A 14465-nucleotide genomic window follows, 5' to 3' on the forward strand; every position below is an offset into this window, starting at 1 on the left:
TTCCCAACTATATAACATGTTTTTCGCCAAAATGACTCCAAATGCTCTCATTCTAAAATTTCAATATTAAATTTCCCTCTGATAAAACTACCAAGATCCAGAAAATGAAAAGAGGGTAATGGAGAAAAACAAATGAACAAAGTTTGAAAGCCTTACTGAAATCAGAAGGTTGATAATCAAACTATCTCCAGTTTACAAAAATATCTGCAAAGTAGGGAAAGTCTGTATTATGTTTGCACCAAGTATGGAGAAGAGACTCTTCAATACCACTACCATCCTCCATTCCTTCTATCTCTCATTAAAAATGTGTTCCAATTCACTTGTTCCTGTATGTTATATTAGGAGATAAAAGAATGAGTTTTGCTAAATGGGCTAAGACATTTGCAAATGAGATATCTGATAAAGGATTGGTATCCAAATCTATAAAGAGCTTATCAAACTCAAAACCCAAAAAACAAATGCTCCAGTTAAAAAATGGGCAGAAGTCATGAATAGACATTTTTCTAAAGAAGACATCCATATGGCTAACAGACACATGAAAAGATGCTCAACATCACTCATCATCAGGGAAATACTAATCAAAAGCACAATGAGATATCACCTGACACCTATTAGAATGGCTAAAATTAACAACATGGGAAACAACAAGTGTTGTCAAGGATGTGGAGAAATGGGAACCCTGTTGCCCTGTTGGTGGGAATGCAAACTGGTGCAGCCACTCTGGAAAACAGTATGGAAGTTCCTCAAAAAGTTAAAAATAGAGCTACCCTATCACTCAGAAATTGCACTACTAGGTATTTACCCAAAGGATACAAAAATACAGATTTGAAGGGATACATGCATCCCAATGTTCATAGCGGCATTATCTACAATAGCCAAAGTATGGAAAGAGCCCAAATGAATAAAGAGGTTGTGGTGTGTGTGTGTGTGTGTGTGTGTGTGTGTGTGTGTGTGTGTATAATGTGGTATACACACACACACACACACAATGAAATATTACTCAGCCACCAAAAAGAATGAAATCTTGCTAACTGCAATAATATGAATGGAGCTAGATTGTATTATGCTAAGCAAGATAAGTCATTGAAAGACAAATACCACATGATTTCACTCATATGTGGAATATAAGAAACAAAACAAATGAACATATGGGATGGGGGAAAAGAGAGAGGCAAACCATAAAACAAGAATCTTAACTATAGACAACAAACTGAGGGTTGCTGGAGGGGAGGTGGGCACAGGGAATGGGTTAATTGGGTGATGGTATTAAGGAGGGTACTTGTTATGTTAAGCACTGGGTGTTGTATATAAGTGATGATGAATCACTAAATTCTACTCCTGAAACTAATATTATACTATATGTTAACTAACTGGAATTTAAATAAAAACTTCAAACTACAAAAAAATTTTTAAAAAATGAATTTTTGTATGCTGTTCTTGCAGCATCACCAAATGTTGACCTCTGCATATCTGATAGCAAATTAAATCCTAGGAGTGATTTATTCTTCCTAGAGTAGGTGAGGTGAAGCTGATTGAAGTTTCCCCAGAGGGAAACAGCTCTGGGCCAGGTCTAACAGGGATTCCTCCGAATGGCAGCCAGAAGAGCCAAGACGATGATGTCATGAACAGATTTTCTCACTTTCATCAATAAGAGATGACAAAGGAAAATAAAAGATCTACTCAGTCTCAGTATCTGTCACATGGGGACATTGCCAATTCATACGATCACAGCTTACCTTTCATTAGTTTCTATATCAAAACAGAACCTTTTGTCGATAGACTCTGTCTTCCTCCTCACGCAGTACTTCAGCGTTAAGTCCAAGGGCCCCTGCTATAAGAGAAGGATTAATAGCCAATTTGAAAAAAAATGCACAGAGGTTTCTTCTGCCTCCTTAATTATCCTCAGGGTCACTTGGAAGGCATCTGTCAGGGCAGCAGGAGCAATGTGTAGTCTCACTGAGAACAGTAGTTGCAGAAAGGTGGCAGATGGTTTCTTCCTGCTCCAATAATTAATGGCTGAGACCAGGAGAAAATGCTCAGGGTAGATGACTATTCTTTTCCAAGCATGGTAGATTAAATAGAAAGCTCATTACACATTAACATAAGGGGAGTATTGGAGAAATCGGCTGACCAAAAGACATTAAGTATACCAAATAAGGTAGGAAGTGGCTTTATGAAACCCTCCTTCCATTAAATTGGCAGATAGAGGAGAGAAGGCAAACATTTTCATTCCCCACCTCCAGACTCTTCAGGAAGACAGGAATCATGAAAGCAATCTCTCCAAAGATAGATCAGGGAGTAAGCAAATTTGAGTTATTTCTCAAAGTGCATTTGTTATTTCATACATGAAGAATAGTGTAGCCCCCTTAGTTTTATGGACACTTAATAAGGCCATTGAAATCCACTCTGTTCACAGATTAAAATCCCCCAGTCCCATATTGTTCGGTTTCCCTCTATTATCTCAATAGAGACAACGTAGTATAGGAAAGAGAAGTAACATTTATCCATTACCTACTATGTGCCACATATTATGCTAGGTGTCTTCAAACCAACTTTCCTCACAACAATCCTTAGAAAGAACTGAAGCTCAGAGAGATAAAATGACTTACCTAAAGTCACTCGAGTCGGTATAGTGATAGTGGAAATAGCAATAAACTAGGAAGTCCATCCCAGTTATACCATTTAGTAGCTTGCAACCCAGGGCAAATCATTTCTGTCACTGAATCTTAACTTCACAATCTATAAATAGGGATAATGCTAACTAACCACCTTGTTCCCACCAAGTCAGAAACACTTCCCAAATGCCAGGTCTGTGTTTAGGTACTCTGCCCTCCAAACTGGACCATAGAGTTGATCCAGCTGATCAAAAAAGAATTCTTTCTCACTGGCACACTCAACCCCCTTTCAGGCCTTTTTGCTGCTCCCACACTATAAAAACTCAACCCTGAATTCATCCTTCAATCTGCCTTCCTTGCCCCAGTACTGAGGGTATCAAACATTACTAGCCTTTCAAGAGGACAGTGATTAACAGTATCATATACTGACCCTCCCTATTTAAACTCATCTCCCTCAGGTTCAGAGGCATCATGGCTCCTTGGCCTACACCCTGCTTACTACTTCAGGTTTACTTCTAGCCACCCCAATCTGTTTTATGCCCCATCCATGCATAAGTACTCTCATTTCACACATATGTCATAGTCTTTCATGGCTCCATAACTGCAAATAATGCTTCCTCCACCTGAAATGACTTTATCTATATTCTTTGCCTGTAAAAACTCTTAATTGTTCTACAAACTGCAGTTCAGCTTTCATTTCCTCCAAAATTCTTCCCAATCCCGCACACTGTTCACTATGTGTTTTCTGCATTATTTCTTTCCCCAATTGACTGAGAACTCAAGGGGATGGACATTTTATTTATCTTTATCTCTCTAGCACCTAGTGAAGAATTAGTGCTCCAGAAATTTTTATGAACTACAGTAATATTCTTGTCATTTTTCTGATGAGTAAAATTATATTAAGCAACATTATACAATTTACTTGGGGTCAAAAAGCCACAGAGCTCAGATTTAAACCCAGTTTTTGAAACTCAAAATACAGCACTCTTTCCTCTTACCATAACTTCCTGACAGGGAAATTATGGGGATATTCTAAAATAGCATTTAGGAAGATAATTCATAAAGTGAACAGAACAACACAGGTGGAAGGTGATAGGCTGAACTAGCAGGGAACACTGGTAAGTACCACAGTCAGAAAGAGGGTTAATTCCTCTATCTTCAAATTGAGCTAATAAAATTTCACAGGGCTGCTGAGAAGATAAATGAGGTACATGGCAAAAAGTGTCTAGCTCAGTGCCTGGTACACAGTAGACATTCAATAAATAGTGGATTATATGGTGTTATTATAGTCTCACTCGTATGATTTACCTTTCTAAAACACAAACCAGTAATAGGAACTGACAGAACTGACAAGAAGAAACCATTTTCAACTTCATTTTATGGAAATTCAAGTTACTACTTTACCTCCCTTTCCTTCTAAATAGAGAACCCAGTTCCTCTTCCCACTCCGTAAGGAATCCCACATTAAAACTGCTTAGGCTAACACTACTGCAAGTTTTGCAAGCAGCCTCTTAATGAAACGGGACGAGGAAAAAAGAACTAAAATGAGAGCTTGCACTCATCTGCTAGGAGGATATGAAAGTGGCATCTACTGCTTCTGTCTTGAGCTTTCCAGTATGTGCCTGAGCAAGAGAGAAAAGGCCTAAATGAGCTTACTGTCTAAGAGAGTAACGTTAAAGGCTGGGATCTGGAAAGTGATGTGTGTAGAAAAAGAAAAGGAAGAGACCACAGGACAATGCTTCTTATTAGTACTAGCCAGTCAGATACATCAGCTGCATTCTGACAGAAATGGAACAAATTCTATGATAGTGCACCAGATAAATTTATTGAAACCATACTGAAAGGTGCCTTGGCAGACTGGAAACTAAGGAGAGTTTTGGAATCATGAATGAGTAACTGGCCTACATAGAAGCATTGGATGAGGGTTCTGGAAATCCCATTTAGTACACTTCATTAGAGGTGATTTTCATCTCCAATACACATCCAAAGCAGAGTAACAAAATTTTTGGTTAAAGACACAAAAAAGCAGTTTTCAAGAGCCTGCCACCAAATCTCAGACCTCTCTAATTTTCTGTGGACAAGTAACACAAGAGAGATCTTCCATGGAAACCAGCAGCAGTGGAGAAAAATTGGCGCATTTTTTCTCCAAATTTCTGCCTACCTCAATTGGGTCTACTTATACCACCAAGGTCCAGCATTAGTAAATGAACCTTGTTTCATTTTTTAAACAATTTGTAAAGAACATAAATCCTTAAAAACCCATGCATTAACACCCGGTTTGAGAGGCAGTTTAAAGGACACATTAAACTACTTTTAGAGTATGAAACGTTTGTCTATCAGCTTTTATCTTAATAAACCCTTGAGTGAGTGTGTGTGTGTGTGTGTATGTGTGTGTGTGTATATTTCCAAAGCCTCTACAAATACAGGCAAAAGTGAGATGACAGAATAAAAATTTTTGGCTGTGTGGTCATTATATTATATTATATTATATTATATTATATTATATTATACAGTATAGTATGTAATATATAAGATTAAGTTCTTCCGGTAAGTAAATATCTTCTCAGTATGTTAAACTCATCTTGACATTTTAGGGAATAGGGGAAGGTTTGGAGGACAGAAGAAGAGGCATCGACTGCTTAAATATATCTGAACATTACATATAATATGGGGTATAGGTTATTCCATTATTCCAACTTTAGGAAACAGACATATTTATCTAAAAAAGCAATTTTGGAAAATGATAGTTTAAACACTTGCTATTTAAAGGAATACTACAGTAGAAACTTATTAAAAGCAAGTAGTAAATACTATCCTCCTCCAATTCATCCATATTCTTGCAAATTTTCTTGTACAATGTGACAGGCACTTTTAATAATTTAATAAATGATCTTAAAGAGTATAGGCACTTTCAGAAGGCTTGATATAATAGATATCATTTTACTCAACTGAGTAGTATCTGGTCCAATGCAAACTTAGGCCAAGAAGAACACGTCATGATTCACGTGACAGTGATGAACTTGATTCTTTGGCACTAAGTCAAGGTATACTGTTTTCTGAGATGCAGGCACAGATGCATTTCAAAAAATATGGCACACAAAAGAACTGACCTGCTTAGCACCTGGCTTCTGCTCCGTAGGTGTCATGGTGAGCGTTTTGGTCTCTTTCTCATACTGGCAGTAATATTTGACCCAGGATATTCCCAAAGCCCCTACAATGATAGGCAAAAGTGAGCTGGCAGAATATATTTTTAGGCAGTATGGTCAATACACTCCTAAGATGGAAACGCTGTACAGTCTGCTCTTCATAGTCATAGTGCTTCAGATCCAGCCCTAACCCTCCCCTGAACTCCAGCAGCCCTGAAGTGCCATCAACACACAGAACATATGGAGATCCTAAAACTCATCAACTACTTTCCACATTGGCTCTAGCTTGCTCCAAATCACTCTCCTTGCCATGTCCCCTATGAATGCTTCTACTACTTATTACTGTATGAGTTGGATACAACTGTAATCTTCTGCTCGTCTTTCCCTGTAACCTGCCATTTGACTGGTGGTTGGGTTCTGTCCATTCATTCCTTACATGCCTCTCTTCCAGCTGCTTCATCCTCTCCATCCCTTTTAGACCTGAATTAGTTCAGGACCCTATTGCTGAATTACTTTTAATGTTTTATGAAGTATTTCAGACAAAACAAAAATTCACTGTTTCTCCACAATTAACCATGTCAGTGGTCTTCTCTCTGATTTCCCCTATCTCTGATCACTCTTTTCTAGTGCATTCTCCACTCTTTAGCTAAAGGAGTATTCTTAAAACACATATCTCTATATCATTTCTCTTATAAATCATGCATGGCTTTTCCACCATCTTTAAACTCTGGTTGGCCCACAAAATCCTTCATAATGTGATATTTACCTTTCCTACTTTGTCTTTTGCCACCCTCTATGGTCCTGTCTCATTGAATTACTTTCAGTTATCAAACAAAGAGTTGGTCATATATTTTTAGCCCAAATTTTCAAGACATATTTAAGACTTAATGGGTCACCATTAATAATTACAAAAGGATTACAGGTATAAACCAGGGTTATTCTTGGCAAACCAAGAACCTTAAAATAGATTACATCCTCACATACCTCTGTGCCTGAGTAACATGCAATGGTATATACACGGAAATTTCTTCCCCCCTTTTTTTTTGCCTATCAAACTCCCACTCATAATTTGAGTTCTAATTCAAACATTACTTCCTCAGTGAAGCCCTTAGATATATGCCCCAAATGCAATGCTCAGCACATTTCCTTATAATTCTTGACATAGTTGTCTATCTTCCTCCTCAGACTGTGAACTTGAAGGCAAAAATCAAGATTGATTCAGTTTTTAAAATCCCCCAGTGCACTGCATATTGTCTGGAAAAAAAAGGATGCTCAATAAATATTCAACTGAGTAGCAATGTCATATCCATTTGACAAATTAGAAAGCTGGAGCTAGTTGATATTATAGCCAAGATTGCAAACTCATTATTTCCACCTCTTTTATAATATAGCAGTAGTTCTCAACCAAGGGAAATTTTGCCTCCCAAGGGACATTTGGCAACATCTGGAGACATTTTAGGTTGTAGTACCTAGGGAGTGCTATTAGAATAAAGTGAGGACAGGGCATAGATGCTGCTAAACACCCTAAAATGTATATGATCCACCCCCCCAACGAAACAAAGAATTACCCAGCCCAAAATGTCAATAGCACTGAGATTGAGAAATACTGCAATATAGAGTTGAAGGGATACATCTGAAAAGTGGAAGAACACATCTTTGAAAAATATCAAAAGTTAATTTCTCAAAGAGAGGAAAAGCATGATAATATCAATGCTTAAATGCCATGTTTTGTGAATTGCAGTAGTTTTTTGCCACTGGTAACATCTGAGTAGCTTCTTCTTCCTACTTCTCAGGTACAATAATTATGGGCAGGGCTGAAATCACAGGTTTTGGGAGCACTGGGTCATAGTTCATAAGGAAAAGCAAACAGCACATGCAGGTTTTCATGATGTTATTTAGGAGGTAGGAAGGCTTGAATCTTCTGCAATATTCAGTGAGTGGATAAGTTAACTCATTTTCCTTGGTCAGCAATGAACAACTGTCATCCCATTGAAATCACAATGGTTGTTGTTTAGTGCTTTAAGAGCAACCATGTGCTCCTAAGGCAGTGAGAAGTATAGAGTATAGTGATACGAGCATAGGTTTTGGCATTTCACAGAATGGAGTTTACTCTTAGGGCTGTTACTTGATAGTTGGGTGACTTTCAACTAGTGATCTCTCTAAACCTCAGTGGCCTCAAGTAAAATGGGTATTATAAGTGGTTTTAATGATCAAATGAAATAGTGTATTTAAAGTACTTAGCACCATGCCTGCCTGGCACATAGCAGGTGTAATAAATATTATTTTTCTGCCTCTTTTCCCTTACCACTTTTTCCCCCCATCAGAGCCATCAGAAGGATTAAACAATTAACAATCCCCATTTTGAATCACAGAGAAAAACCTTAAATCTTATCATCCCAGACACTTTGTAAGACAAATTCCTAACCTCCCCCTCCAACTTCCCCTTCATTTTTTTTAATCCACTATTTCCAGACTGTTCTCCAAAGAGGTGTAGCTGTCAAGGGTCTGTGAACAATATAGGTGCCTGGAGTTTGGAGAGTGGCAAGTAGGTGACAGTCTACTGAAACCCAATGGGGATCCCTATATTCCCACCCACATTTCTCTTGTGTATAGAGATAGCCTTCGATGGTTGGCTGTCCTGGAAGTTTGCATGTCTGGGGAGCTTCTTTCATCCTTTTCTTAAGTTCTTCCATCTCTTCCCGAGTACTGGAGAAATGATTTCTTGTCTGTTAAGACATTATCATCATAATTATTATCATTATCACCATTATGATATGATATTATGATATCACCATTATCACCATTATCATTATCACCATTATCACCTTATTAAAAAGCATTTATTGGTCAGAGATCCAGTGCAGAGTTTTCTTGGTTTTCATTATATGCTACAACACAGCAGAAAACAAATGTTGAACGGAATAGTGATGAGAAAACAATTTTATGGAGTGTAACAGTACTAAAGACTAAAAGGGAAACAGAAACATAAATAATATAACAATAAAACACATGTGGGAGACTTTTATTTTCTAATGGGAATGACATAAGGCTCCAATAAACAAGGGCTCTTAGAATTCTGAGCACCAGACTGACTTCCACTTTACAAGAAGGGAGACTATAAAGAAGGTTCCCAAAGATAATATTATCATGGCAACTTTTACGTTTTGCCTCAAGTAAAGTTACTGCCTATTTGACTCTGAATCAAATTCTAGCCATTAGGATAGAATACATGACAATGTGCTCTTTGAAGATAAATCAACTGAAAAGTTATGTTTTCATATTCATGAAAAACAAAAGCTAATGGTAAGAAATAATATATGTACAACTACACAACTAAACACAATAGCAAAACACTGTTTGAAATATGGGTAAGAAAATCACTAGAGATAGGTCCTTAGCATCTAGCCTCAAGATTGTTATGTCAGTCAAAATGGTGATCTGGGCTGCCCTATCTTTTTGGGCCTACTCTATTGATCATCCTGTGAATGAATTCATCATGTACATAGATACAAGGGGTTTTATTAAACTCATACTTCTCAATTTCTTTTTTGAGGAAGATTCAAATGATTAACCTGGTTATAGGGATATTTTATAAATCCAAAGACACGGGCTCTCACATTCTGGTGAAGGTGAGTACTCAGCAAGAAATTTAAAAAACTACTCTAAGTCAAGATCCTCCTAAACAAACCAAGTGAAGTTTATGTCCACTACAACTTACCAACCTATTTAATATAAAAATACTCTGTAAATTTTATGCAATGTAACAACTAGTCCAAAATCACTATCTCAGTGATGCCTTCTCTAACTGCACGAGGCAGTCAATGTTCTACTTTCTGTGCTGCTTTAAAAATTTTGGTCGTAACACTATTGAAACACTTATCACAAGGAATTATGATGTGTTCCAGTGTTTATGTCTCCTTCATGCAAGAAACTGTATGTACCCTGAGGAAAGAAAAACTAACATGCATCATTATGGTATGTCCAGTGTCTTGTAAAATGTCTGGCACAAAGTATATATTATATCCATAAGTATTCATTAAATGTAGTTAAATAAATGAATGAGAAAAAAATATATATGTTACAAAGATTGGAAGACTGTGCCTATGCCATCTATAAGAACTAGAATTTGAAAGAAGGTGAATAAAACCTTTAGATATAATTTATTTAACTCTAGTATTTAATAAGAAAAGGAAGAGAGGGGAAAATGGACATTTGTGGTCATAAAACTCTTAAGTGTCTAGACTGACCAACATGGAAGTAGCATAAGACCTGTGCTTAAACAAGCCCATAGCTGGTTTATGATCTGGAAGAGATGTGGTAAATTAGCAACATTTAATAAATATCGGATAGATAGAAGTATTAGTGGGTGGAGGGGTAGGTTTGAGCAACAATAAGCCTCAAAGACTGGGGAGAGTTGAAACTGAAAGAGCAAGAACAGTCTAGCACACAAAAATATTTGTGATCCATACCAATATGTCCTGACAAATTGGCTAGACTGCAGTAAACTGGGATTTCTAGGTTAAAGTTATTGGGGCTAAAATCCAACTGGAATGTGGGGACAGGTGAAGAAACCCACATGCAAACTCACATTCTGCAAACTGAGCTGGAGCTGCTGTTTGTATGGGAGAAAATCCTGTGTGAGCTCTACAGTCAAGCTGTTGGAAATGAAGAGGCTATGAAGAAAGGCCAAGACCTAGGGAAAACATGTAAAAACAAATTTATCACCAGCATCTTCTCATTATCAAATAAAGGAAAAAGAAACACGGAAAATAAATTCCATAGCGTTACACAGTATAGTGTTAAAAGTAATCATGAAAACAAAAACAGGTGTACATAAAGCCAGTCTCTTATTAGGTTAAACATTTACACTGGAATTAGTTCCAGAAAATAAGAACTAATAACAAATTTGTTCATTCAGATCATTTTCAGATAGCATATAAAACCATTCATAATTTGGATAGTATGGGAATAGACTGTGTCTTTTCTCTTTATATCTTCAGAATTGTCACAGAGTAGGTGCTCAATTAATATTTGTTGAATAAACAGATAAGTGAATAAATGAATAAAGTAAGATTCTGTACCTTAATGAAGACTGTCATAATGCTAAAATATTCACGGAGTGTGAACCCATTTTTGAGTTAGAAATGTTTCAGGGGGGTTTCAGAATAAGACATACAAATGATCAATCAAACATTTTTAATGTTAAAAATATTCAACCTCAATAATCAAATACACATAAATAAAAACAAAGAAAATATGATTTCAGCTATCACAAACAAACCTTTAAGAAATAATACTCAATTCTGCCAATAGTAAAGTGTAATAAGAAGTAGTAATAATTGTTCTATTCTTTTTAGAAAATAAACAGGTAGGTGCATATAAATATGCACACAGATAACACCATATGCATATAGACATGCATATATGTATAAATACAAAAACAAACTATATATATGTATATATACATAAATACATATAAAAACTATGTACATATACACACGTATGTGCTGCATATATATGTGCATGTGTGTGTGTATAAACGTATATGGGTGTGTATACCACATACATTGTCATATACACAATCTTTCTGTTTCTCTCCCAAGCTTTCTCATCTCAGGAAATGACATTACTACCCACTCAGTCAAGCCAGAAAGTAAAGAATCATCCCTGATTTCTCTTCCACTCACATCTGAATCCAAATTGTGTCAGTTTTATCTCCAAAACATAGCTCTAATCCAGCCATTCTTTTCTGTTTGAACTTCCACCACCCTAACCGAAACCAACATCTTTTCTTGCCTAGACCACTGTCGTAGCCTCCTAACTGGTTTCCTCACTTTCACTGTTGGTCTCTTTTAAGCCATTCTCCACACAACAAAATCAGCTCATGTCATATTCTGTTTAACACTTATCAGTGGTTTTCCACTACACTTAGACTAATATCCAAACTTTTTACCATGCTTACAGGTCATGTGCCTTCCTATCATACATTAATTACTTCCTGCCCCTCTCCTTTTCTATTGCCAGTATCTAGAGGCACTAATCTTTTCATTCTTCAAGCACACCATTCTTTCCTAACTTAAGGACTGTGCACATGTGTTTTTCTGTGTCTGGAGTATTATTTCTCCATTATTCATGTGGCCTCATCCTCTCTTTCTTTAGATCTTACCATAAATGATACATTCAGAGGTCTTCCTTGACCATCTACTCTAAAGTAGCTGCCCATTCTTGTTATTGTTTTAGCCGTTATCACAACTTACAATTAATTTTATTTATCTGTATCCTTGTTTCCCTTCTGTCTACCCAATACGAATGTAGTCCTCATAAAGACAGAAACAGAGTCCATCTTATTAATTATAGAATACCCAGTGTTTAGCACAGTGCCAGTCATAGAAGTTCAATTAATTTTTTTGTATAAATGAATACACACTTGATTGCATACATATATATACAGATACATACAAATGTGAGCACAGATACACATGTACATAGATATACATGTTCATGTGCAAAACATATACATGTACACACATGTTCACACATGTGTACACACACACCCACATAAGTAAAAAGGCATACACAAATAGAGAAAGAAACACTGTAGATACACAGAAAACTTAGAAGGAAAATGCCACAATGTTAACAGTGATTACCTCTGTTTTGGAAATTTATTCTTTTTGTTTTATTTTGACTATAGTTATTTTTAGCTTTTCTGCAATAAAAGTACATTTTTTATGCTAGAAAATAAAAGTTGTTAAAATTCCACATAGTTGTCAAATCAAAGCACATCACTTTTATGCTCAAAGAGATGTAAGTAGAAAAAAATAAAGAAGATAGAAGTAAAAACAGTACAGAAGTAAAAACAGTACAATAGGAAGTCATTGAGTGCAAGGGACATGAGCTTGTAGCACATTGACTGGTATCTGATAGGCCCTTTAGAAGCTTTATGAAAGCATGAGAGCAAGGAAGGGAGGAGAGCAAGATAAAATGAAGGGTGACCGAGAAATCAAAGGAGGGAGAGAAGGAAAGAGGAAGCAAAGAAAGAGAAAGAAAGGAAAATCATAGCTAGGGAGACAGAATGGGAAAGAAGGGACACTTGGGTGGCTCAGTCGGTTGGGTGTCCGACTCTTGATTTCAGCTCCAGTCATGATCTCCTGGTTTGTGGGATCAAGCCCCACATTGGGTCTATGCTGACAGCATGGAGCCTGCTCAGGATTCTCTCTCCTTCTCCCTCTCTTTCTCTGTCTCTCTCTCAAAATAAATACATGAACATTAAAAAAAAGAAAATGGAAAGAAAAGAAAGGCAGAAGGGGTGGTAAGGAAGAGAAAATGTTAGTAAGAAAGCAAGAACAACACAAGCTGGTGTGTCTATTTTCTTGACATTCATTATTAAGCATTAAATATCCTTCACCATCTTTGAGATTTCAATTTTATGATCAAAGTTCTCTGCATTTACCAGGAATTTGGTAAATATTTTTAGACTATTCATCAACAGATAGAACTTACTGGCTCCACAATATTGAACTTCTTGGACTCCTGAACTTCCTGGATTTGATAAACATAATCAAGGGAGGACTCAAAGAAATTATGCCTCTCTTTGTCCACCTGGAGGTCTGCCTGTAGAAGAAGAGCAGCAAAAGTCACATAACAGCATAATCATTCACACAAGTCACTGCTTATGCACTCAACAGAATGCTAGAGCTAGGAAATAATTTAGCCACCAAGTAGTGATCTTACTCCTTAATTTTACAGATAGGAATTATAAGTCAAGAAATAAAAAGTGATCAATGGGAAACTTCTGGTTTCTGGTTGAACAATTAAAAAGCTTGCAAGTTATCATAACCATCCTCACAAAAAAAACAATGCTGAACAAGTTGAAAATCAACAACTTCTCTTAGAAACAACAGAGAACTGAAATCAGAGGGAAAAGAGCTGCCTCAAATATTGGATAGACAGGTCAAAATGGAGAATCAGAGCTTACGAGAGCAAAAGCCCCGAAGCAGAAACCCGTTGCTATAGCCAGTATCAGACTATCAGTTATTTAAGAACAACTCTATAAGGAAATCCAAAGACAACAGGGAAGACAGAAACAAAAATACCACAGGAAATTTTGGCCTCTGAGAACAATATCTAGAATAAACCAAACATAGCCTAACAGCAAACTAAGTACAGCCTAACTCCTATCTATATAAATATAAAGCCTCATGCTAAAGACCTATTTACCTCAGTTCCTTTTACCCAGAACATTACACCTGGCTTTCAACAAAATATTATAAGTCATTCAAAAGGGGAAAAGACAACAAAAACCAGTTTGAAGATAAAAAACAAACATAAAAACCAAACAGATAAGGCAGAGATACTGGATGGTGGAATTATTAGACAAGAAATTATAGTGAGGGCTCTAATGGAAAAGGAGGACAATACACAAGAACAGATGGGTAATACAAGTGGAGATATGAAAGGTAGGGGAAATAATCAAAAGAAATAAAAAAACATTAGCAGAAATGAAGAATGCCTTTAATGGGCTTATCAACAGACAGACTGAACAAGGCTAAGGAAAGGATCAATGAACTTGAAGATATGTTAATAGAAACTTCAAAAACTGAAATGCAAAAAGAAAAAAAAAGAATGAAAAAGATGGAGTAGTGCATTTAAAAGGTGTTGGACAATTATAAAAAGTGGAAGATACGAATACTAGGCTTTCTAA

The 14465-nt window shown here is 36.5% G+C and overlaps 1 protein-coding gene across 7 annotated transcripts in view; it reads right to left on the minus strand.

Annotated features, from left to right (window-relative positions):
* Positions 1 to 14465, minus strand: part of OPHN1 (oligophrenin 1) — a 608271-nt gene that overhangs the window by 261616 nt on the left and 332190 nt on the right. For 5 of the 7 annotated variants that reach the window (XM_047844278.1, XM_047844279.1, XM_047844277.1 and 2 more), the window contains exons 7-11: positions 13265 to 13375; positions 10350 to 10454; positions 8358 to 8487; positions 5726 to 5826; positions 1737 to 1831 (exon numbers count right to left, since the gene is read on the minus strand). In XM_047844278.1, coding sequence (XP_047700234.1) covers positions 1737 to 1831; positions 5726 to 5826; positions 8358 to 8487; positions 10350 to 10454; positions 13265 to 13375 — 542 coding nt within the window. The remainder of the gene's footprint in view (positions 1 to 1736; positions 1832 to 5725; positions 5827 to 8357; positions 8488 to 10349; positions 10455 to 13264; positions 13376 to 14465) is intronic. The other 2 variants (XM_047844280.1, XM_047844283.1) reach the window with 1 other exon arrangement.

This window comes from Prionailurus viverrinus, chromosome X (genome assembly GCF_022837055.1).
Source record: "Prionailurus viverrinus isolate Anna chromosome X, UM_Priviv_1.0, whole genome shotgun sequence".
NCBI lineage: Eukaryota > Metazoa > Chordata > Mammalia > Carnivora > Felidae > Prionailurus > Prionailurus viverrinus.